This window comes from Danio aesculapii, chromosome 20 (genome assembly GCF_903798145.1).
Source record: "Danio aesculapii chromosome 20, fDanAes4.1, whole genome shotgun sequence".
NCBI lineage: Eukaryota > Metazoa > Chordata > Actinopteri > Cypriniformes > Danionidae > Danio > Danio aesculapii.
Window position 1 is genome coordinate 27,131,086 of NC_079454.1, and position 22,206 is coordinate 27,153,291.

At 38.0% G+C, this 22,206-nt stretch overlaps 1 protein-coding gene across 1 annotated transcript in view; it reads left to right on the forward strand.

The window, feature by feature from the left end:
* Positions 1-22,206, forward strand: part of syne1a (spectrin repeat containing, nuclear envelope 1a) — a 205,965-nt gene that overhangs the window by 81,909 nt on the left and 101,850 nt on the right. Inside the window, exons 51-58 of the mRNA XM_056480594.1 lie at positions 1,661-1,822; positions 1,992-2,265; positions 4,960-5,132; positions 7,865-8,174; positions 8,274-8,438; positions 15,019-15,378; positions 17,265-17,401; positions 20,535-20,712. Of these exons, the coding sequence (XP_056336569.1) occupies positions 1,661-1,822; positions 1,992-2,265; positions 4,960-5,132; positions 7,865-8,174; positions 8,274-8,438; positions 15,019-15,378; positions 17,265-17,401; positions 20,535-20,712 (1,759 nt within the window). The remainder of the gene's footprint in view (positions 1-1,660; positions 1,823-1,991; positions 2,266-4,959; positions 5,133-7,864; positions 8,175-8,273; positions 8,439-15,018; positions 15,379-17,264; positions 17,402-20,534; positions 20,713-22,206) is intronic.

Genomic DNA, 22,206 nt, shown 5'->3' on the forward strand with positions numbered 1-22,206 from the left:
ATGTCAATATATCATCTTGTAAACTGTAAGTCAAAAAAATTTAGAGAAAATTTTTGTTTTGCCGAGGTAATTCAAAACTTGTTTATCTGGGGTGCATGTCAATTGGTTTTACAGTGCAGGAAACTATCTTCTTGACAAATTGACAAAACAAACAAAATTCTTACAGTCCACAATTGCAACTACAGTGTACAGTGCTTGAGAGCCAAAGCAGGCGTTATTCATGGACAGCCAATGAACACTAAAGGCTGGCATTAAGCTAATTTCTTACAAACCGACATAGATTTCGGCCGATTAGAAATAGATTTTTTTTTTCTGGAAGACAGTAACTCACTCCATATATCGTGGACTTTGATCTTTAAAAAATCTACAGACCTTAAATGGTACCCTGGACTACGAAACCACAAAAAAGTCTAATGCTGCTCAGGTATATTTTTGGGATTAGCCAGCAATACATTTATTAAATCAAAATGATCGCTTTATCTTTTATGCCCGAAATCATTGAAATATTAAGTAAATATCATGTTCTATGAGAATTGTTTTTGTAAATCTCCCCTGTAAATGTATCAAAGCTCAATTTATGGTTAATAATGTGAATTTTGAGTACATTTAGACCATTTTAAACATGTCGGTAACACTTGTGTTTTCTATCATCAACTAAGTATGAATAATCTTGTAAAGCATTTATTAAACATAGTTCAACATTAACTAATGCATTATTAAAACCCAAAGTCGTGCTTGTTAAAAATAGTTAATTCCCGTGAGTTAGCATGAACGTCATTTAACTTAAATAGGATTAACAGCATTAACGTAAACAAATAAATAACAACCATAACTAATATATTAACAGGTTGTTCATGTTAGTAAATATGTTAACTAATGGACCATTATTTTAAAGTGTTACCAACATGACTTTTTTCAATATTTGGATTTTTTTTTAACCCTCAGATTCCCTAAGAGTTTCCCCCCCAAAATTTCCAATCTCTGTCAAATATTGTCCTATCGTAATAAACTATACATCACTGGAAAGCAGATTTATTCAGCTTGTACAATAGGTGATATATAAATATCAATTTCAAAAAAATGTCCACTCCATCAGACTTTAAGATATTTTCTTTTATCTTCATTAATATATGTTATGTAAATATTACAGTGAAAAAGACAAACATAATTATATATATAAAAAAAGTATAAATGATATAAACTTAAGCACATACAGGGCGTGGTGGCACAGTGGGTAGTGCTGTCGCCTCACAGCAAGAAGGTCGCTGGTTTAAGCCACGGCTGGGTCAGTTGGCATTTCTGTGTGGAGTTTGCATGTTCTCCCTGCGTACGTGTGGGTTTCCTCCGGGTTCTCCGGTTTTCCCCACAAGTCCAAAGATGTGCGCTGTAGGTGAATTGGGTAAGCTAAATTGTCTGTAGTGTATGTGTGTGAATGAGAGTGTATGGGTATTTCCCAGTGATGGGTTGCAACTGGAAGGGCACCCGTTGCGTAAAACATATGCTGGATAAGTTGGTGGTTCATTCCGCTGTGGCGGCCCCTGATTAATAAAGGGACTAAGCCGAAAAGAAAATGAATGAATGAATAAGCACACACAATGAAATTTAAAAACATGTCTTTAAGGTGTTTAAAATTAAATCAAGTGTATTTTCTTATATTAAGGTATGAAGCGCGGGTGGTGGAGTTGAGCGACTGGCTGCAACAGCTGGAGGTGAGACTGAAGACAGATGCTCCTCTGTGGGGTGAGAGTGAGCCTGCAGCCCCCGACTGCTCAGAGGAGCTGACGAGAGTGGAAGAAATCCACCGAGAGCTGCTGATGAGGAGGTACATATGGACAGTCTGCCTGCATGTTTATGAACCAGCACCGTAACAGTAGCTAAGAATAAGTATTCATGTTTTATTTGCGCGCTTGCACATGTATATTTGTCAGTGTGTAACCATCTCCTATTATGATTAAATGGACTGAATGTTGGCTGTATGTTTTCTGTCATAGAGCTTCTCTTGAACGTCTGTGTCAGTCCTCTGTCACCGTCAGAGAGAAAGAATCAAGAGCAGAGAATAGTGCCGCAGAAGAGATGCTCTTGAACCATGAGGCTCTGCTGCAGGAGGCTAGGACTCGTCTCCGCAGCCTGCAGGACTACCAGGCTTTTGAGGAGGCGCTGAAGGCAGTGGAAACTTGGCTGAAGGATGTGGAGATAAAGTTAGAGAAACTGGAGAGCACAGAGGGGAATAAAAAGGAGGTGGAGGAGAAACTTGAGCAAGCTCAGGTACAACATCTAGGAATATCTGCACATTTTGATTTTATTATTTTTTTTGTTGATATCTGTGATATTTGTAGGTCAGACAAGCAGAAATTCATGTGGATACAAATATGATGTTTTATTTTCTCATTGAATAGAACTACAGTAATCACAAGATCCAGGATTATTTGATATGCATAAACATATAAAAATAAACAAACAAACATTCATTCATTCATTTTCTTGTTGGCTTAGTCCCTTTATTAATCCCTTTATTAATCGCCACAGCGGAATGAACCGCCAACTTATCCAGCACATGTTTTACGCAGCGGATGCCCTTTCAGCCGCAACCCATCTCTAGGAAACATCCATACACACTTACTCACACTTATACACTATGGACAATTTAACCTACCCAATTCACCTGCACTGCATGTCTTTGGACTGTGGGGGAAACCGGAGCACCCGGAGTAAACCCACGCGAACGCAGGGAGAACATGCAAACTCCACACAGAAACGCCAACTGACCCAGCCATGGCTCGAACCAGCAACCATCTTGCTGTGAGGCGACAGCACTTCCTACTGCGCCACTGCGTTACCAAACAAACAAACTAACAAACAACAACAACAAAAAAAACATTCTGTAAGTATACAATATAGTAATAATCAAAACAACCTTTTAGCTACAATACATTGCTTTGGGGAAAAGAATTCCCCATGAAGTGACGGAAGACAGGGCTCCAAATCTTGTGAAATTGTCCAATGTTTTTTTAAAAGATATATGGTGCGTTCCAAGTGCAGAGTGGATGTCAATTCATTCATTCATTCATTCATTTATACATTTTCCTTTGGCTTAGTCCATTTATTCATCAGGGGTCGCCACAGTGAAGTGAACCGCCAGATATCAATTCTTCATCATAAAATATGATGTTTGTGTTATTTAATCATTTATGTATGATTTTATTTATCATAATGTCTTTAATTTAGGGTTGTCAATAAAAAAAAGTGGATTTTGGGGATTCCATCAGTAGACCTCATAATCCATATGAAAAAAATTGTGCACACCAAGTATTATAAAGCAAAGAGCATTACAGAGCAAGCACTCCAAACTCACTCCTGGAGGGCCGGTGTCCTGCATAGTTTAGCTCAAACTTCCTTCAACACACCTGCCTGAAAGTTTGTACTATACCCAGAAAGAGCTTGATTAGCTAGTTCAGGTGTGTCTAATTGGGGCTGTAACTATAATATGCAGGAGACAGGCCCTCAAGGACCAAGTTTAGACACCCCTGACCTACACAGTTTGCATGTGCGCCGGTAATAACAGACTCCTGTAAGTCACTTCAATAATTTTACCTTGATAACAGTGCTCATCCATCAAATCTTACTAGTAAGATATTGGTTAACTTTACTATTCATGAAAACATAGTTTGTGTATCACCGATAGGCCTGCACGATACTGGAAAAATTACACATGTCGATATTTTTCTATTTTGCAACATATATTTTGATATGAATACAATTTCACTTGATGAGTTGAATAAGTGTTTGTAAAGAATCTGTAATTTTAGATTGATTGGGAAGATTCTGTTGGGGAGTGCATAAAATATAATTCAAGTTTATTTGTATATCACCTCAGCACCGTACGTCTTGTATAATAAGCATATAATAAGTATAATAAGCAATCTACAAGCATAATTCAATAAAGAAAAATATGCTAATTAAATAAACAACGTTTTATTGTTTTCTGAAAAGTCGAAATGTATTCAGATATACAATCATTGAATAATAAAGTGTAAAATAATACTGCATAGTCTTTGTTTTATAACCAATTCCATAAAATTAACCGTTATTCATTTTTTAAAATTACAAACAGTACATTTCATTATGCCTGAATGCTTTTAAAACTATCACACAGTCACAGGCCTCAAAAAACACTTATAATTGCAAATACTTGCGCTGTGACTATTGCGAATGATCACATTGAGAGATATCGATGCTGAAACGATATATTGTGCAGCCCTAATCACCGGGCCATAATGCTGTGGGATGCTTTGATGTTCTGTTCAGCCTGTTTTTCACACAGTGTGATGATTTAGGACTAATGAGCTTGTGTTTTAATGTTAAACAGCAAAATAATAATTCACTCAGTAATTTAAATGACTCCATTAGAACTGATTGTTTAAATGCATTTAGAGTTTAATGGTTAGACATACAGATCGCATAAAGAAAACCAAAGTCAGGTTAATAGGACTACACAGCAGCACTCTAAATAAATGATATTCAAATAAATGCTTCCATCTCTTTTGCTCAAAACATGTTAATTGTTTGTCATACCTTTTTATCACCTTAATGCCTTCTGTTTATAATGAAATTCAACTGAGGTGTTTTAGGACAGGCATAACTTTGCTATCAAGGTACTTGTGCAAGTGTATTTTTTTTTAAATACATTGTAAATGAATTGCTTAAGTTAGCATTAATATTGACAGGTCCGATTTTATCGTTATTTAAATTTAATTTCAAATTAAAAACTGTACTTTTCTGATACTCCTTTTCCTATTTATTTTTTGTGATCTTCACCTGCTCATCCATGGGTTGTAGTTTACATGTAACACTCAAGTGACATTTCCCAGAACCGTTTAAGGGGAAGGAATATTTTTAGAATGGGTCTGTACTGTGTCTGTGTGCAGTAGCTTTAACTTGTGTTTGTTTCCTCTCATCCAGGATATCCTGCTTATGAAGGGAGAGGGCGAGGTAAAGCTCAACATGGCGGCCGGGAAAGCAGAGCTGGTCATCAAGACCAATGGAGAAGTGGAGCGAGGAGTGATCTGTTCAAAGCTTCAGGAAGCTGAAGACGCATGGGCTGCACTTCTTTTGGGAGCTATGAGTTGTCACAGGTGATTTGTTTACTTGACTTGTAAAGCTTAAGTCACTAAATAACCTGCATTTAAAAAGTTTAGGTCAATTGTTAGCTGGATGGGAATGAAAATGATCCAGGTCCAGGGAAACATCAATAGTAATTACCAGTCCCATTAAGGTATTTTGGGTCAGGAGCGATAAGAGTGGGAGCATAGTGGGCTGTTTTTAAATTGGTACAGTAAGTGTACTTGACTGCAGGTGGCAATTAAAGTCATTATCACTATGGTAACCAAGTTATTATCCCGCTCTATCAGTTTTAATTAACATCAAGTGTGTAATTTTGGAATGTTGATGATGATATCTATATATGCATCTATTCATCCATCCATCAGTCCGTCTATCATTCTACAAGATCAATTCCAAAAAAGTTGGGACCTTTTGTAAAAACCAGTAAAATTAAGAATATGCAATTTGCTCGTTCTCTTTATTTTTTTTAAACAAACAAAAGCACAAAGAAAATATTTCAATGTATTCACAAGCAAAATGTATTCTGGCACTGTAAGCAAATTTAGACTTTGATGGCTCCAATACACATCGTGTCACATCAAGTTTCTCTTTAATGCGGTTTAATATATTGGAAATTAAGTATACTAACTGTTAAAGTTTTACAAGCCATTTTTATAAGCCAATCTGACATAATGAGCCATACATTGAAAATCTATCCATCCATCCATCCATCCATCCATCCATCCAAATATCCATCCATTCACCATCCATCCACTATCCATTCATTCATCCATCCATCCATACATACATCCACACATCCATACATCCATTTATCCAACCTTCCATCCATCCATTCATCCATCCATTCATCCATTTAACCATTTATACATCCATTCATTCATTTATTCATTCAACCATCCATCCATCCATTCAACCATCCATCCATTCAACCAACCAACCATCCATTCATCCATCCATCCATCCATCCATCCATTCAACCATCCATCCATTCAACCATCCATCCATCCATCCATCCATCCATCCATTCAACTATCCATTCATCCATCCATCCATCTATCCTTCCATCCATCCATCCATCCATCCATCCATCCATTCATTCATTCAACCATCCATCCATCCATCCATCCATCCATCCATCCATCCATTCAACCATCCATCCATTCAACCAACCAACCAACCATCCATCCATCCATCCATTCAACCATCCATCATTCAACCATCCATCCATCCATCCATCCATTCAACTATCCATCCATCCATCCATCCATTCATCCTTCCATCCATCCATCCATCCATCCATCCATCCATCCATCCATCCATCCATCCATCCATCCATTCATTCATTCAACCATCCATCCATCCATCCATTCAACCAACCAACCAACCATCCATCCATCCATCCATCCAACCATCCAACCATCCATCCATCCATCCATCCATCCATCCATCCATCCATTCAACTATTCATCCATCCATCCATCCAACCATATATCCATCCATCCATCCATCCATTCAACTATCCATCCATCTATTCATTCAACCATTCAACTATCCATTCATCCATCCATCCATTCATCCAACCATCCATCCAACCATCCATCCATCCATCCATCCATCATCCATCCATTCATCCATTTAACTGTCCATCAATCCAAACATCTATTCATTCAACCATTCAACTATCCATCTGTCCATCCGTCCATCCAACCATCCATCCATCCATTCAACCATCCATCCATCCATCCATCCAACCATCCATCCTTCTATCTACCCAACCATCCATCCATTCATACATTCATCCAACCTTCCTTCCATCCATTCATTCAACCATCCATCCATGCATTCATCCATCCATCCATTCAACCATCCATCCAACCATTCATCCATCCATCCATCCATTTAACCATCCATCCATCCACTCAACCATCCATCCATTCATACATTCATCCAACCTTCCTTCCATCCATCCATTCAACCATCTATCCATGCATTCATCCATGCATTCATCCATCCATCCATCCATCCATCCATCCATTCATCCATCCAACCAACCATCCATCCATCCATCCATCCATCCATCCATCCATTCAACCTTCCATTTAACCATCCATCCATCCTTCCATCCATCCATACATTCAACCATCCATCCATCCATCCATCCATTCATCCAACCAACCATCCATCCATCCATCCATCCATCCATTCATTCAACCTTCCATTTAACCATTCATCCATCCTTCCATCCATCCATACATTCAACCATCCATCCATCCATGCAAAAATGTAAAATATAAACAATCTATATATACTTTTACTAATGGGTACAGGACACCATATTTCATTTAATTAAAGTGATAGATAGCAAAGAAAGTAAACCGTGACATATTATACACCAAACGGAGAACTGCTGCAGTGCTGGGAAAATATTGAAGTTCAGTTTTACATAAAGAGAGACTACAGAGAGAGACTACAGGCTGTCACTGTGACACATTGTGAACTAGCAAAGTATTGACAGATGTGTAAATACTGTAACACTAACAGCTGTCTGAATTAGTTTTGGTTCAGTTTAATCCATTACATAAATATACTGTACCTTTCTATCAATGTTATCTGACATTGTATCAAGATGAATTTAATCTAACATTGTTACCATTAAAATATTTTAATCTACAGTGAATAAACTGTGAGAAAATGAGAGTGTCTGAAAGTAACTACAATCTCTTCTTCTTATGTGTTTTTGTAGCCGCTTGGAGTGGACCGTAAGTCAGTGGGATTTGTTTGTGGAGTCTCGAGCACAGCTGCAGAGGTGGCTGGAGGGAGTCGGGCTGGAGGTTAAGGGTCCTCTTGAGCCTCAGCTTGGACTCCGAGAGAAGCGAAAGCAGTTGGAGAGACTGCGCTTGCTGTCATCAGATGTGGAGGACCACCAGGGAGCTCTGTGCTATCTGGAGGAGAGTGCAGCCGAACTTTACAAGCGCACTGGTGACCCCGTCTTTAAGGAGGAAGAAATGGTTCTCCTCAGGGCGCATTTTGAGGATGTCAAAGCTGCAGCAGAGGTGCAGTATCATGCCTATGGTGGATAGTTGTAATCTAAGTAAGTGAGAGTGTTCATAAAAACATTTTAATAGAGTTAATTAATACTTTATCTTATCTAGGAGAGAGTCAGACTGTCTGAGGATGTTGTCCACGAGCATAAGAAGTACATGGAAACAATCAGGGAGCTCACTGATTGGCTTATGGTGGTAGGGGAGGAGCTTCAGCGGTGCTCTGACCCATCTGGAGATTGTCCCACCTTAAGTCGCAAGCTGACTGATGTCCGGGTAAGAAAATTCAATTATCCTCATATTAAACAACACTAACAAAAAAAAAATGTGTCCGTTTTTTATACTGAATTTTTTTCATACCATACTACTTATAGTTCAGTCACACTTTATATTAAGATTTTATATATTTTTTATTTACTTTACTTTATTTACTTTACTTTATAAGCTATCGCCAGCATTTTTATGATTTTCACCCAAATTTGATGGCCCTCAGACAATTTCCATAAGTACCTCTGGCTACGAAATTCGTGGTCTCCAGAAACATCTGTAGGGCTACGTTTTCAGAATGAGCCTGTGTTGCTTCATTGATTTGCTGCCATGTGACTGGCTGATTATAAATTTGCGTTAACGAGTAGTTGGACAGGTGTACCTTATAAAGTGCAGGTGAGTATATGAGCATGCCATATGTCAAAACAAAAAAACCAAACCTCTGCTTTCAAACAACAATGTTTTATGTAACATGTAATGTAACATTTTGAACAAAAAACTGAGAAAATGCATTTTTCTAAACGTGTGTAATATGTGTGCTTTAAGTAGTATGTAACACAATGTTATAATGAAGAGATTAAGTCATAAGAAGGATGTAAAACTTCATTTTTACCCACGATCTTATGCTCTTTTATATTTTGTTTCTTGGACACAGAGAAGTTCTGTACCTCACTCAGGACATGCATAGGGTTTCCTCTAGCGCAGGTATGGGCAAACTCGATCCTCGAGGGCCGGTGTCCCTGCAGAGTTTTACTCCAACACTAATCAAACACACCTGAACACCCTAATTAGTGTCTTCAAGATCACTAGAAAGCTACAAGCAGGTGTGTTTGATTGGGGTTGGTGCAAAACTATGCAGGACACCGGTCCTCCAGGATCGAGTTTGCCCATCCCTGCTCTAGCGTAATATAGCTAAAACACAGCTTGCCATAAAAACTCGTCAATGGCAGGGAAGTGTTTTCTCTTAATTGACGAGTTAATAAACTATTAATTATGACTATTATTAATTTGCTGCTTATTTATAGTAATTAAGATAGTAGTTAAGGTATTAGTTTGGATTAGGGATACAGAATAAGATCATGCAATATATGTACTTTATAAGTAATGAACAATCAATATATTAATAGTAGGAAGGTAATAAAACTATAGTTAACAGTGAGAATGGTTTCTTAAATTAAAGTGTTACCAATATTTCTAATATATTTCTTGTCAGTTACTCATTTTCAAATCACATTGTTCATTAAGTCCACGTTTGCCTAAAATAAGCATGTAATTTGAATACATTTCATTAAGTTTATAATTCAGCAAAGCTTTTACACGTTAATTAAGCATGCCATTTCCTGTGAACATGCTTGTCCCCTCTCTATGGAAAATGATAGAGAGAACCTGCATATTATTTTCCTCATTTACAAACATCATCTTTTATTGTGAACGGTGTGAAACGACAAGAACAAATGCATTCTTTGAAGCTGATTGGTGTGAGACTGCACATCGAATTATGTGAGACACTGATGATATGAATGCATAATTGCATTTCATCTGCACATATGATTACAGAGTGTGGGTGTATAAACAGATAGAGAGATATGTGTTTTTATTAACCCCATGAGGGACATTGCAGTGAAACCACTGCCACTCAATCTAACCTGACAAAAAAAATACAACACAATTTACATTTTAAATGATTTAGTGAGCAGAAACTGTAACTAAAATGGAGGAATACAAGAAGACGAAGCAAATTACAAAATGTTGCAATGCAGAATGGCCCAAAATAACACAACTGATGGAATATACAGAGTGTTTATTTTCAAAATGAGTGGTTAAAATGTGTATTAGTGTATTAAAAATAGTGCATATAATGGTTGCCAACTGTAAATTATAGACAGAAGTGTTTAGAAACTAGGCACTCAGCTTGATTTTTACTAAAGTATAAAGAAAAACATACCGCGGTTATGCATAACATATACTGTACATAATAAATAATGTGTTAAAAGATTTAAATGGAGAATTTGTTGAACTGTGTGTGTGTTTTTGTGTGTGTGTGGTTGAATGTTTGATTATTGATGTGAGTGGTGGTATATTTTATTCTAAGGTCAGAGTTTTTGTACTGTATTCTCTCACTGGAATACAAATCAATGAATGCAGATGCTCAAATTTGACTATATTTATGGATCTGCAATATTTCTGTGCTGATTAGCTCATTATATTACTTGCTTATCTCTGTAGCTCTTTTGTGTGTGTGTGTGTGTGTGTGTGTGTGTTTGATGAGAAAGAAGATCTCCATTATACTGGGTGTGTGTTTGATGAGAAAGAAAATGAGTGTAAAGTACCGGAGGCACCGAGAGAGCAATAAGAGGTGTTAAGGAAAGGGGAGAAAGGGAGAAAATTGGTGGGAATTTTTTTATGCTGTTTCTGGCACGTTTCTCCCTAGATGATCAACGCCAGTCAGAGAGATTGAGAGAGTGGAGTAGATGGGATAAAGGATAATAGGACTACACTGCCGCACTCTAAATAAATCATATTCAAATAAATGCTTCCGTCTCTTTAGCTTTAAAGATGTGGTTTGTTTGTCAGAGATCATACCTTTTTATCACCTTAAAATGCCTTCTGTTTATAATGGAATTTAACTGGGATGTTTTAGGACAAACATAACTTTGCATAGAAAGCAGTAATGTCTGAAATCTTTCATTTCTTTCCTTTCTTTATTTTTTATTGTATGACTGATGACAATAGGTGAGTAAAAAATGTATGAGTAAATCAGCCTGGGTTGGAATAAATAATGTGTGTGTGTGTGTGTGTGTGTGTGTGTGTGTGTGTGCGTGTGTGTGTGCGTGTGTGTGTGTGTGTGTGTGTGTGTGTGTGTGTGTGTGTGTGTGTGCGCGAGTGTGTGTGTGTGCGTGTGTATAGTGGATCCGGAAAGTATTCGTAGCGCTTCACTTTTTCCGCATTTTTTTGTTACCGCCTTATTCCAGAATGGATTAAATTCATTTATTTCCTCAAAATTCTTCAAACAATAGCCCATAATGACAATGTGAAAAAAGATTTTTTTAAATTGTTGCAAATTTATTAAAAATAAAAAAGCTGAAAAATCACATGTACATAAGTATTCACAGCCTTTGCTCAATACTTTGTTGATGCACCTTTGGCAGCAATTACGGCCTCAAGTCTTTTTAAATATGATGTCACAAGCTTGGCACACCTGTCTTTGGGAATTTTTGCCCATTCCTCTTTGCAGTACCTCTCAAGCTCTATCAGGTTGGATGGGAAGCGATGGTGGACAGCCATTTTTAGATCTCTCAGAGATGTTCAATAGGATTTAGGTCTGGGCTCTGGCTGGGCCATTCAAGGACATTCGCCGAGTTGTTGTGAAGCCACTCCACTGATATTTTGGCTGTGTGCTTTGGGTCATTCTCCTGCTAGAAGATGAACCGTCACCCCAGTTTAAGGTCAAGAGCACTCTGAAGCAGGTTTTCATTCAGGATATCTCTGTACATTGCTGAATTCATCTTTCCCTCTATCCTGACTAGTCTTCCAGTTCCTGCTGGTGAAAAACATCCCCACAACATGATGCTGCCACCACCATGCTTTACTGTAGGGATGGTATTAGCCTGGTGATGAGTGGTGCCTGGTTTTCTCCTAACGTAACGCCTGGCATTCACTCCAAAGGGTTCCATGTTAGTCTCATCAGACCAGAGAATTTTGTTTCTTATGGTCTGAAAGTCCTTCAGATGCCTTTTGGCAAATTCCAGGTGGGCAGTGGCTTCCGTCTAGCCACTCTACCATACAGGCCTGATTGGTGGATTGCTGCACAGATGGTGGTCCTACTGTAAGGTTCTCCTCTCTCCACAGAAGGATGCTTGAGCTCAGACAGAGTGACCATCGGCTTATTGATCACCACCCTGACTAAGGCCCTTCTCCGATCACTCAGCTTAGATGGCCGGCCAGCTCTAGGAAGAGTCCTGGTGGTTCCAAACATATTCTACTTACAGATGATGGAGGCCACTGTGCTCATTAGAACTTTCAGAGCAGCAGAAATTTTTCTGTAACCTTCCCCAGCCTTGTGTCTCGAGACAATCCTTTCTCAGAGGTCTACAGACAGTTCATTTTTCTTCATGCTTGGCTTGTGCTTTGACATGCACTGTCAACCCTATGCCTTTTCAAATCATGTCCAATCAACTGAATTTACCACAGGTAAACTCCAATCAAGCTCCTGAAACATCTCAAGAATGATCAGTGGAAACAGAATGCACCTGAACTCAATTTAGAGCTTCACGGCAAAGGCTGTCAATACTTATGTACATGTGATTTTTCAGGTTTTTTAGTTTTAATAAATTTTAACAATTTCAAAAAATATTTTTTCACATTGTTATTATGGGGTATTGTGTGTAGAATTTTGAGGAAATAAAAGAATCCATTTTGAAACAAGGCTGTAACATGAAAAAAATTTGGAAAATGTGAAGCTCTATGAATACTTTCCAGATGCACTGTATATATGCATATATGCATATTTGGGCTGCACGATATTGGAAAAATGACACATTGGATTTTTTTTATTCTGCGATATATATTGTGATATGAATACAATTTCATTAATTGAGTTAAATAAATTATTGTAAAGAATTTATAATTTTAGATTGATTGGGAAGATTTGGTAGGGGAGTGCATAAAATATAATAAACAAGCATGGGTAAATTCAATCAAGAAAAATATGAAAATTAAATAAACAATGTTTTATTGTTTTTCAAAGAGTCTAAATGTATTCAGGTATACAGTAATCGAATAATCAAATGTAAAATAATACTGCATAGTCTTTGTTTTATAAACAATACAATAAAATTACATTACATTTAATCATTCAGCAGACGCTTTTGTACAAAGCGACTTACAATTGAGGAGGTCTTAGCGATTCAACAAGAAGAGACAATACATAGGAGTAGTGCTATTTGTTCAAAGTAACTTATTTGTGCTCAGAGAATTTGGTGCTAAAATAGTACTTTTTTTATAGAGAGAGAAACAAATTAATCATTGTTAATTTTTCAGTTACAAACAGTACATTTTTTTTATTCCTGAATGCTTTTAAAACCCTCACACAGTCACAGGCCTCAAGAAACACTTACAAAAATATAAATTATAATCCAGACTCAACATTGCATATACTTAAAATGTGAGTATTGCGAATGATCACATTGGATATTGATGCTGAAACGGTAAATTGTGCAGCAATATATATTTAAAAAGATATGAGGAATCCCGTTTTGGAGCCTGTATCAAATGACATGTTTAAAAATGATGTTATATACATAAAAAGCATATTAAATGCAATTAAAATGTCTACTTTAATGTTTCAAGTCAATTTTGCTAAATTATTTTGTGAAAATATATGAGGAAAAAAGGTTTCAACATAATTCTAAGTAAAAGGTATATGTTTGTAAATTAATTGGCACATTATAACTTTGTAAAAATTATCATCAAATGGTTGAATCATACAATTTTTGATATATTTTAAATTATTTAAGGATAAAACGTTACGCTGATAAATAGGTAAAACTTACTTGTTTTGAAGACACTGTGGTTGCACTGTGGCTGCACTGTGGTCCTTAATTTGAAATCATATTAATCATAAAAGCATTTAATGCATTGGACATTGTACTCAAAAAAAAAAAAAAAAAGACAAGGAGAAAGACAAATTCAATAAAATACTAATTCAACCCCCCCCCCACCACCACACACACACACACACACACACAAACACACTCTCTCAAACATTTTCAGTTTGAAGCTGTATTACACCTTTCTGTTTGACACTTACTTTCAAGTAAATAGTATTTTATTGACTCATTAGTTAATAATATGTGACACTTTTATCCATTTGTTGACATTTAGTAAATGCAAATATGATATCCTTACAGTAGTCAGCATTTAAAATTGATCAGAACCTTTCATTAACGTTGTCCTAAATCTATTTAACAACACCCATTCTTGTCTTAGGACAATTTTAAAAAAAGGTTTTTGATCCACTTCAAATGCTGACTATGCTGTATAACACATTTTATTCTTAATTGTATTATTTTAATTATATAAAATAATATAATTAATTATACTATATATATATATATATATATATATATATATATATATATATATATATATATATATATATATATATATATATATATATATATATATATATAATTAAGTTATTTTTATTCACCAACACTCAATTTTAATTCCAAATTAGTTTATGAAAAAAACAATTAAGTTCATTAAGTTTATTTCGCATTGGATAATGAATGAATGAATGAATTTCTATTTAAATCAGAAAACTCCACTGAACAAGTAAGCAGGTTAGAAATGAAAATGCTGCTAATTCAGATTGATGAAACAGAAGGCGGTGCCGCGTTGGCACAGAGTATAGCTCATCTTCTGAATCGCGAGAGTTTTTGGCGCGCTGAACAGTCGCTCAGCCTCAGCAGCGCGCGAGTCACGAGCGGCGGCAGCAGTAGTTGGATAACAAGCAGGCACCGATGCCGCAGTTTCCGTAGCAACTTTACCCTCCCTCTCTCTCTCCCTCTCTCTCGCTCTCTCTCAGGAGCTGCTGGAGCGCGGCGCGTGCGAGGGTCGCGAGCGGCTGCGGCGCGTGCGGCTGAGCGCGGAGAGAGCCGGAAGGCACACGGCGGCGGCGGGCTGCGAGCTGATGGATGGAGAGGTGGCGGCTCTGGCTCGAGCGCTGCACCAGTGGGAGGGAGCTTCGCTACGAGCTCGCGACGCCCTCGAGACGGCCGTGGCGGCGGCGACAGGGGCCGAGCGTGAGCAGACGCGGCTGACAGCGCAGCTGGAGGGAGAAATGGAGAAGCTGGAGGGCCAGCTGAAGGAGTGGAGCGACGGACTGAGCAGCGCCGAGCGGAGGAACAGCGGAGCCGCGGCGGTGGAGGGATGGACGCTCGCCAAGGTAATTGGGAGTCGAGATGAAGAGGGAAGGGGGAGTGTATAAGGTAAATGCTGTTTAATTACAGTGTACGTTATGTAAGCTCTCACACCAGACACGCGCTGTTTAGAAAGTCAACAACGTTAACTATGACAGTTTGATGAAGAATTTGGGTCCTTCTTAAAGGGACACGCACACTGTGCCATACAGCCTGTATGGTTATATTTAGAATGTATTCGATATGTATGTAGTACAGTGATGACCTATAGTATACCTATACACTGACCAATAGATATGGACAACCAGATATGCAAGATATGCAAAAGGTTTCTTAAAATAGCTATAAAATACCTCTATTTATGTAGTTTGTTTGTGTTTGTGACAAATTATAAGCATGTTATATATATATATATATGTTAAGTTTATGGTAGAATAAATTATAAATTATTTTTTCTGTTTTTTTAATTGAAACAATTATTAACTTTTTTAATACATGATTTAATGTGTTGTTCATTTTAATTGGAACTGTAATGTTAAATTATTATTCTTTTAATCACAGTTTTATTTATTTATTTATATGAATACATTTTTGTATATATATATATATATATATATATATATATATATATATATATATATATATATATATATATATATATATATAATATATATATATATATTTTAACCAGTTGGACAAATTTTTATATTTATTTTTTTATAGTGCATAGATGTTTTTAAATCAACATGGCAATGCAATTCTAATGTATTTATATTATTTCTATTGAATCTTCATATTTTTGTGTTGTACTACAATTATTCAATTATTTTTATCTAATTATCTAATTTATCTTATTCCTTTGTTTCTTTTGTACTAATCTTTGTTCATTTGTTCTACTAAATTGTTTATTTATGTAAATCTTATTTTTATTTTGTTAATTCATTATTAATTAATGAATAATTAATTATTAATAGTTTTTGGCCAATCATTACCACGAACTTGTTGACCCTGGTTAAAAAACTACAACAACACCAACAACAACAACAACCTTTTACAGAGTAATACCCTTTCCCTTCCTTTCCTTGTTTGTCATATTTTCTGTTCGCAGTCTGGCTATTTCACATACACAACACTGAGTTGTAATGTTTTCCTGCTGTTGAGGTTTTTTTATATACTTCATTTGCCGCTTGCTGTTTAGATAATTGAAAAAGGGTTTCAATTTTTTCCCTCCTCCTTTTTCTTAAATCCCTCAATGCTTCCTTCTTCCTTTTTTTTTTTTTTACTTTCTCTCATCCCATGTTTCCGGTGTCCGGACTTGTTTGTGTTACACGCTCGTTTGCGCGGCTCAAGCTCCTCAACATCTGACAGCTGACTCCCATTGGGACCAAGAGAGAGAGAGAGAGAAAGAGAGAGAGAGAGGACAGAAAGAAAGGAGGCGGGAGGAAGGAGGGCAGAATGTAAAAGGGAGGGAGAGAATGCGACCGAGAAAACATGTTAAAGGCGGGGAGACGTGAATGAGAGCCACTGGAGGGTGTGAAAGAGAGGGCGAAGAGTGGAAGACCAGGAGGAGTGAGAGAAGGAAGAGGAGGAGAAAGACCGCAGTAGGAAGTGTTGTATAGAGGGAAGTTAGGGAAGCATTTCCCTCTTGTTTTTAAAGAGAGGCTCAGGGGGAGGGTGAGAGGCTCCTCTGTATAATCTCAGGCATGTTCGCAGAAGTGGGAACGCTTCCTGGACTCGGTAAAGAACAGAAATGCTTTTGTAAGAATCCCTCTCTTGGAGTTGAATAGAGTTGTGTGTTTCAGTGCTCAATGCTCAGATGTGTGTGAGTGTGTGTGAAGCAGCAAGCTGATAAATGAGATTTTAGGTGTCAAGCATGGCCTGTGCATTGACACTCTCCCGCTGTGTTTGTCAGGGTGTTCTGGAGGGGCTTCAGACAGCTGAAGTTATGGAGGAGAAGCTGAAGGCGCAGCTCAATGAACTGTGTGGGTTTTCCAGTGATCTGGGTTCACAGTCGGACAGAGTCAGTGCTCTCATCAAGCTACACAACAGGTGAGTGCTGCACACACACACACACTAATATGCTGGAGGTTAAAGGGGTTTGGAGTCAAACGGTCACCGTCTGGTTTTGTTTAGCAGTTCATTTCTTGAAAGTTTGTTTGGTATTTGTAGAGTAAAAGAGGGATGTTTGTCACACATTTTCCTGTTTTCCATGTCTTCATGTGTCTGTTTTTATTGGTAGAATCATCATTTTATTGAGTTAAAAATTTTTCTTTGACATTTAAAATTTTGTAAAAACCATGTTGATGAGTAGACAGCATTAAAAGTTAATGTGTACATGTAGTATATCAAAATGAGCAAAAACAAATAACTAAATTTAATAGTTCAAAACGAACAGCAATAATATACTGTATATATTTGTTTTGTTTTGTTTTGGTTTGTTTTTATTCTGAAAATAAATACAGTGTAAATAAAGTGTAATAAATCATTACAAAAATACCTTAAAGAAAGGTAAGTTACTGTTTGTTTTTTTTGTTGAAAATGTAAACTCATCAGATATTTTTGTTATTAGTTATTTGTTTCTTTCTTTTGTTTATTTAGCATAATTTTTTAAAAATTAGTCAATTAGTTCAATAAAATTGTTCATTCATTCATTCATTCATTCATTCATTCATTCATTCATTCATTCATTCATTCATTTGTTCGGCTTATTAAAATAGTTTTTATTTCTAAAAGTAAATCTAATAAAAGCGTAACAATTCAATGGGCTCTATGCACAGCTAGAGTTTTATAGCCAATGATAAACTTCCAGTGAAAGCTTAATGTGAGTACTTTCAATTTCACAAGGTTGTTTTTACAGCATTGATGTTGTAATGGAATTGCAATACATTCCGTTAAATAGACTTAAGCATTCATTTAGTTGTTCAAGTGTAAAACGAGATGAAAGACCGTGTAATCGCTAACGCCGTCAGTAGCAACAGGCTAGCGCAGAAATTCCATTGAAAATACTGGGGTAAAATAAACTGTCATATTTTAAAGACATGGCGGGGGGAAATGGAATTTAATCAACCCAGGCTCATTCTGAGAACGTAGCCCCGGGGACGTTTCTGGAGACCGCGAGATACGTAGCCGGGGGTACGTCCGGCTGCATTTCATTTTTTTAAGCGAACGCTGCGGGGCGGTGTGACGCCGTTCCATTCGGCGCTTGCCGGCCGGCCGGCCGGCCGCTCGCCTCCGTGTGGAGGGCTTTCCCGCTGCAACCAGTTTGTCCGGTTAGCTCTTCGTGTACTTTGGCGGACTCGAGGCGCAGGGAGGGGCTGACCACGACGACGACCGGGTTCGAGTCCGGGGAAGAGCGGTTCCAGAAATCAGGTAAGAAAACAAAATCCAAAAAATGAAGCGAACAGGTTCGTCACAGGGTGAGGATGTACTCAAAATCTGAAAACGTGGTAAAAATCAGACGAGGGCTTTTCTTTTTCTGGACGGCTTTTGTGAATCGTCAACGGTTGGGCTTAGGGACGGAGGAGGAGGGTGGGTCAGCCGATTGGCCGGTCGCACGGTCAATCATTCTGTCGTCCAGGCAGACAGGCTGAAGGCCGTTCGACAGCGGCCTCTAGCGGGTTTACGCGAGGACGGCGCGGGAGAAAGCGCGCACAGCGGCCTCTCGCGGATTCGCGAAAACAAAAACTGCAAAAATACGTACCTCCCGGGACGTATCTCGCGGTCTCCAGAAACGTCCCCGGGGCTACGTTCTCGGAATGAGCCTGGGTTGAATTTAATGCAGTGCTTCTTGTCCGATCTGACACCCACTTCATATCGTATAAATCTAACAGGCAGTAAAGATCACTGATTTTGAAAGACCTTGGGCTGCCTGGCTGAAAATTAAAAGTTTGTGTGCATATAGCCCATTGGGTAAATTATTATGAAAAAAGTTTACAAAAAGTAGTTTAAAAATAAACTGCCATAATTAGGATAATAAGGATAAATTTTGGTAAGAGATCATATGAGACAGGGACAGATCAATGTTGATGTAACTGTTTTTACTACAGTCCGGTGATCCAGTCATTTGTGAATTTTGAATTTCATTGCTTCATAAAAATGTCCCTCAATTTTTCACTGAAAAAAGTGCATGACTTCCAAAACCAAATCCTGAATAAAGTTAAGTGAGCCATTAAAAAAATAAAAAAGCAGCCATTTAAGAAAAAAAGCAAGAATTGGGTCATAAATGAGAGAAAAAGCTAAATAATTGCAAGTAAATTAATGTCTTATTTTGTTGAAAATGTAAAGACATTAGGCGGCACGGTGGCGCAGTGGGTAGCACGATTGCCTCACAGCAAAAAGTTTGCTGGTTCGAGCCCTGGCTGGGTCAGTTGGCATTTCAGTGTGGAGTTTCTATGTTCTCCCTGTGTTCACGTGGATTTCCTCCAGGTGTTCCGGTTTCCCCGAAAGTCCAAAGACATGCACTATAGGTGAATTGAATAAACTAAATTGGCCGTAGTGTATGTGAATGAGTGTGTATGGGTGTTTCTCAGTACTGGGTTGCAGCATGGAAGGGCATCCGCAGCATAAAAATATAATAATATGCTGGATAAGTTGGCGGTTCATTCCGCTGTGGTGACCCCTGATGAATAAAGGGACTAAGCCGAAAATAAAATAAATCAATGACTGTAAAGACATGCATTCCATCTTCATTTTAATCGAATTATTTATACATAAAAACATTGAATTGTTTGTTTTGTAGATTAGTTTCTACGACAGAATACATTGACACATATAAATTTAGCGCACGGAGGTGAATGAAGGGCTGTGATATATTGCACCTCATAGCTCTGCATCTGAAGTGTTTCGCCTGAGAGCACCTGTCATGACAGCAGGCTCTGCCTCGTTAGCATGCTTTTCAGGTATAGCAGAAAAAAAAAAAACATGCTTATCTTTCCTCCACCGTCCACTTCAACCTCATCCGCATTGCTGTGTGTGAGTGTGTATGTTGTGTGTGTGCCGGTTGTGCAGCGTTTTCACTTTCTGATTTCCAAACTCTCCCTCTGAGAGAGCCTGTCATTGAAACAGATGTCTGCTCACCTTGCGCTATCAGCCCCCCTGCACTCACCCATTTTAACCCTCTCTCCCCCCTTTTCCACCTTTCCTTTTCTAATACCTCTCTGTGCATCTTTTTTTCTCTCTGTAGCCTGAGTCTGCGAGCCTCCAGGGAGTGTCAGAATAAGGAGAAACTGCTGGAACAACGCTTCCGCTCTTCTCTGCATGACTTTCGGCAGTGGTTGGTCAATGCCAACATCTCCACCGCCAAATGCTTCGACTCTCCTCATAGCATCCAGGACGCCTCTATTGCTCTCCAAAGGATCCAGGTGAGTGGATGGTTCTATGTCCAGGAAGCCAAATTGTAGAATTGTGGAATAGAGCCATAGTCTGGCCACAGCAGTTTGTCTCTATCCCTGTCATGTAAGAGCAGCCAGAATTTGACAAAGTGATAGTCCATTCGCAGGTCCCATGGGCCAGTTTATGAGGCCACCATTCTGCCAAGGATGTGCCAGACTGGGCTATTTATGACTTCAATTAGTGCGACGGAAAACCCGGGAGAGCAAAGGGAAAATGCGCAGTAATGATGTATAATGTGATGAAAGAGACATAGGTAGACATGAATGGAGATTTGCAGCTGAATTTGAATTTCATTCATAAAACTGTATTTGCTGTGTGAAATTGCATGTAATTTATATTTGGGCTTTATATTTCCGTCTATCAGTAATGATGTATTTGTTTAGTTGTTTAGACCCTTAAAATGGGTTGCAGGTTTGCTCTGATTACATGATAATGGAAAAAAACAAAGAACAGTTATTTAAATATGCTGTTAAATTGATAGTTTACCCAACAATTAAAATGCTGTCATCATTTGCTCACCTTTGACTTGTTCCAAGACATGAACAAGACAAAAGATATTTAAATATTGTTTGAAATCTGTAACCATTGACGTCCATAGTATTTGTTTTCCCTGTTATGGAAGACAATGGTTACAGGTTTCCAACATTCTTCAAAATATCTTCTTTTGTGCTCAACAGAACAAAAAAAATAAAAACAAGTAAACACAAAATGGTCTTTGAACAAGTAAAGGATTTTATAATCTATCAAATCCCAGGCCTTAGGCGCATGCCAACATGTTCAGTTTGCATGGGATTTTCTCATTGGCTCAGACTGCAATGTTTCACAGAAAAATTTACAATTGCTGTTTATTTACTTACCCTCAAGTAAGTCAAGATTCAAGGTATTTTTTTTGTTTTGCAGAACAATAAAAAAGAGTTTCAGGTCATCAATAAGAAGGGTTTCAGCTTAAAATATGTTTTAATGTTCTGCTGAAGGCTCAGTGTAGCACTGTCGCCTCACAGCTAGGCCAGTTGGACCCCTGTGTTGGCGTGGGTTTCCTCCGAGTGCTCCAGTTTCCCCCACAGTCCAAAGACGTGTGGTATAGGTGAATTGAATACCTAAGTTGTCCGTAGTGTATGTGTGTGCATGCAAGGGTGTATAGGTGTTTCCCAGTGATGGGTTGCAGCTGTAACGGTATGCGCTGCGTAAACATATGCTGGATAAGTTGGTGGTTCATTCCACTGTGGTGACCCCTGATTAATAAAGGGACTAAACCAAAAAGAAAATGAATGAATGAGATTTTCTGTAGTGTATGTGTGTGAATGAGTGTTTATGGATGTTTCCCAGTTCTGGATTGCAGCTGGAAGGGCACCCGCTGTGTAAAACATAAGCTAGATAAGTTGGCGGTTCATTCCGCTGTGGTGATCCCTGATGAATAAAGGAACTAAGCTGAAGGAAAAGGAATAAATGAATGTTTTGCTGAA